This window comes from Phalaenopsis equestris, unplaced genomic scaffold (genome assembly GCF_001263595.1).
Source record: "Phalaenopsis equestris unplaced genomic scaffold, ASM126359v1 Scaffold000352, whole genome shotgun sequence".
NCBI classification, from domain to species: Eukaryota; Viridiplantae; Streptophyta; class Magnoliopsida; order Asparagales; family Orchidaceae; genus Phalaenopsis; species Phalaenopsis equestris.
The window spans coordinates 988,694-992,930 of record NW_018164794.1 but is presented as its reverse complement, the minus strand read 5'-3'; the positions used below and the strand labels follow the sequence as shown (position 1 = coordinate 992,930).

Genomic DNA, 4,237 nt, shown 5'->3' with positions numbered 1-4,237 from the left:
GGGTGGATGACGGCCGGGGAGGGAGCAGGGTCCTGTAGCCGAGAGATGCAAACGGGGGAGGGGACGTTGCGGAGGGCTTGAGCAGTGCCGTAGGCCGCGACGAAGCGGAGAGGGCCGAGGGAGGAGGCGGCAAGACGGAGGCGAACAGCGGCGTCGTAGGGACTAATCGACTTTGGGGGCCTGTTGTGGAGGTCCCAGAAGACGGCAACCGGAGGCGCGCCAACATGGGAATCGACTGAGGAAGTGATGGGAGCTGCTAGGGTTTTGTGCCCGGAGGAAAAGACAAGAGAATGGGAGAATGGGCGAGAGATTCGCCGGAGACGCGGAAGCATTCCAACAAGAGCTGTCTCCGCTCATGAGTATTTTGGGTTTATGTGTCCTAATATCTTGGTATCCAAGCGCGCACGCTTTGTAATTGTCGGCTTATAGGCTCCGAATGTGAATGAGACATTTGAGATTTGGTGATTTACCTCTATATTTATGGAAATATTATGAGTCAACTCAGTTATTTTATAGGCCTTATTCACAGATAAGCCGCTATCCCTATGGGATCTTGAGAGACTCACTCTTTATCTGTTTTTATTAGGATACTCCTGTGAGATAATCGTCCTTTATGACACACTTTACTAGTTGTTATACACGTGTAAGTAGGATTCCTTTAATCGAAAATATTATTGAGTATCCTTCAATATATAATTAATCAAAAATATAATTCTCTTTGTGAGTTGCTCTTGACACCATAATAAATACACACACTTGAATCTGTAGTTGTGGGTTGTTTTCCTTGGATTTTTTCACGGATATATTTTCATGGCATTTTCGATCCCATCTTGTTTAGACGTACGCACTTAGGCTATCACGAGAAGTTCATTCCACGAAAGTTTTACACATTCTTTCTCTTGTTTGTCTTCATTGTTGTATGTCGTTATATTCTAATTACTCTTTTCTTAGGATCATCATATATGACGATTGACGAGCTGACGACTCCTAAAAAAAAGAAAAAGAACAAAAACAAACTTTGTGTGTGAAATGCATTCTTCCCACAGTGGTTGTTGTGCAGCATTTAATAATTTATAGGATTGTTATGTTTCACTTAGGGGTGTAAACGAACCGGACACGAACGAACAGAGCTTGTGTTCGTGTTCGGTTCGTTGGTTCGGTTCTTTTGAAATAAGCTTGTGTTTGAAATTGTTTTTGAAGTCACTGTTCGTGTTGTTCGCGAACGACACGAGCCGAACACGAGCTGTTCGCGAAAGACGAGCAAGTTTGACATCCCTAATATTAATATATAGAAATAATATATTATATTAATTATATAAATTTTATTATATAAAGATATAATATCCGAGCTATTTCGAACAAGCCGAACACGAGCCAAGCCTGAACTCTCTCAAGCTCGGCTCGTTTACAACTCTATTAGTATATTACTAATATAGTATATTAATATATTATTATTATTAATTTATTTTATATTATAATTTGTAAAATTTAATTTTTTAAAATATCATAAAATTTTTATATATAATTATTTTAAATTATTTTATATTTGGAACAATAACGATTCAAACACGAACGAATGCATCATTGTTGGTGTTTGGTTCGTTTAACTAATCGAACGAAAAAATTTTGTTCACGTTCGTCTCGTTTACTTATCGAACGAATCGAACACGAACTCATTGACGAACTGAACACAAACTGTTCGCAAACAACGAGCTTTTTTGACAGCCCTTCACTGTTCAGTTTTGGACAACATCATACACACTCCCAACAAATCATCATTAATCATTTCATCATACATGTCAGAATCGTAAACAGTTTGAGGGGCATGACTTGATGAAGCTCCAGCATGACCATACGAACATTTAGTTCAAAGCAACCACGTGAAGTCCAATATCAATAACCGGGTTTAAATTTCCTACGGTATAGATCAAACTTCATTTCTTCAAGTGTCAGGTACAATTGATTTTTTTGCTTCGCATAGGGGCATTAAAACCTACCTTCTAAAAGGTAAACAAACAGTTGTGATGCCACATGCACAAACTCTTCAACATCAGCAAAAAAAAACTAATCAGTTGATAATTTTCTTACTGGATATAATATGTTATACATCCACGATATAACTCTTTGAATATCCATCTATATCATACATGTAGTTCTAGTACAACGTTAGTGTGTCATATTGAGCATCATTTTTTTATATAAATTATAGCCAAATTTCACACCTAGATGAAACTTTAGTCTATAATCTACACATCCTACATGAAATCTTAGGCCACCTATATATCATACTCGAAACACAATGCCCACAAATCCAGAGAATCAACCAATTAACTAATAAATACCCAAACAACCCATCAACCCACCAATCTATTAAATTACCGCACCATTGTTTATTACAAAGATAACACAAATTTCTTATGTATTTACATATCTCACACCTAATTTTTCAAATTTGCATATTTACATATGTAGCACATGTTTACATACATAGCACTAATTTATGTATTTACATATTGCACACCTAAATTTTCATATTTATATACCTAGAACAAGTTTCTTATGTATTTTCATATCTCACACCTTAATTTTCTTATTTACATATTTGCATACATAGCACAAATTTACATACGTAGCTCGAATCTAATGTATTCACATGTCTTAAACTTAAATAAATCATTTACACACATTTCAAATCTTATGTAGAATCATTAAATCTAAAATTACGTAGGAGAAAACTCTTACGTATTTACATTTTCCAAACTTAACTTTTATATTTAAGCACTTATCATTCTAAATTTATGCAAAACCTTCAAATCCATATACATTGCATATCTAACAAAGGAATGCAAAAAAAAAAACTTGAGCACAACCTATGTATGTTAGGATCTAATACCTATGCAAGAAAAAGATAAAATAAAACTTGTGCTGAAACAAAACTTAGATGTGTGGGTGAATCGGAGCCGTAATAGCTGGAAAATCTCGGACGAAGCAAAGGAAAGCCGGAAGGGAAGGAGAGGAGTTTAGTTTGGGCAAGAAGTAACGGTTGCGGTTCGCAAAAGCCCTATATTAAGGCTTTTGTGCCGGCATTGGCGTCGACTAATGCTGATGCTGATAAGTAATATAAGTGTTCGCATTAGCTGATGCTACTCCGACGCAACAACATCTATTTAGCGACCTTTGCTCGATGCAATTCTTATGTGTTAATTCTTTTGGGAGTAGAGCGGCGAGTGGCACTAATCACACACAAATCGGTCACTAATTTTAAGTCAACATTATTTTTTATGCTAATTCTAATGCAAATTCACAGTTTTCCCGTAGTGATTGTGATATTTGGTAATGCAACTCTTACATACTGTCAATATGAAAATAGTGATATGTGAAAGGAGGATTTTCCCACAAAAAGCAGACAAATAGATTTGTGACACTCATATGGCTCTTAAGTATTTATTTATTTTCTTGTTCTTTTTCTCTTTTTTGTCTCGTTATATCCTTATTTACGCTTTATATCTTAGGCGTGATTCACGAATAAATATGAGTTCAACACCCTGAAAAGTGCAATGAGCGTGATATCCCACCACATACAAGAAGCTAAGCAACTAAAGGATAAGATGTATCATCGAGAGAAGCCCCAAACAACATAAACTACACCCGCAAGTTTGTGACTCAATAGATTGACCTCAAAGAGTAAATGATGGAGGCAATAAAAAGAGAGTTTTACTTCAAAAATAATGAAATTTCCAGGACTAGTGACATCTTATTGCCCATGAAGTACAACCGTCCTGAATGTTGTAAGCATCCCTCATGCGCTTGAACCAGAACAGACACTCGCTACCTTGATAGAGCAGTTCTGGTACTACTCGGTTGCAAGGAAGCACCGTACCTAACCTACTAAGACTAAGGATGCCTTTTTCAGCGAGCCTTCAAAGTAGAATCATCAGAGTGCTTCAAGACACCGACATTAGAACCCTACTAGAGACAGTCTTACTCGACTGAGTCGGTGATTTGCCTGCCAAAGTGTTAGCAATGCACTAAAGTGTCACCTTTCCTCACAATACTCATTGAGTCGACCCTTTGATGGTTCAATAGCCTACCATCAGAGCTGATTATAATTATCATGGACTTTAAAAGAATGCTCATAACTCAGTTCTCTAGCGCACTAAAGCTCCAAAAAACTCTAGGTCCTCCTTCAGTTGTACCAAGAATGTGATGAACCCTTTCGCACCTTCATTAAATTTCA

The 4,237-nt window shown here is 36.9% G+C and overlaps 1 protein-coding gene across 1 annotated transcript in view; it reads right to left on the bottom strand.

The window, feature by feature from the left end:
* The window catches only part of LOC110026129, a 1,802-nt gene extending 1,418 nt beyond the window's left edge, over positions 1–384 (bottom strand). The window contains exon 1 of the mRNA XM_020726946.1: positions 15–384. Coding sequence (XP_020582605.1) covers positions 15–332 — 318 coding nt within the window. The 5' untranslated portion in view covers positions 333–384. The remainder of the gene's footprint in view (positions 1–14) is intronic.
* Positions 385–4,237: the final 3,853 nt, after the last annotated feature.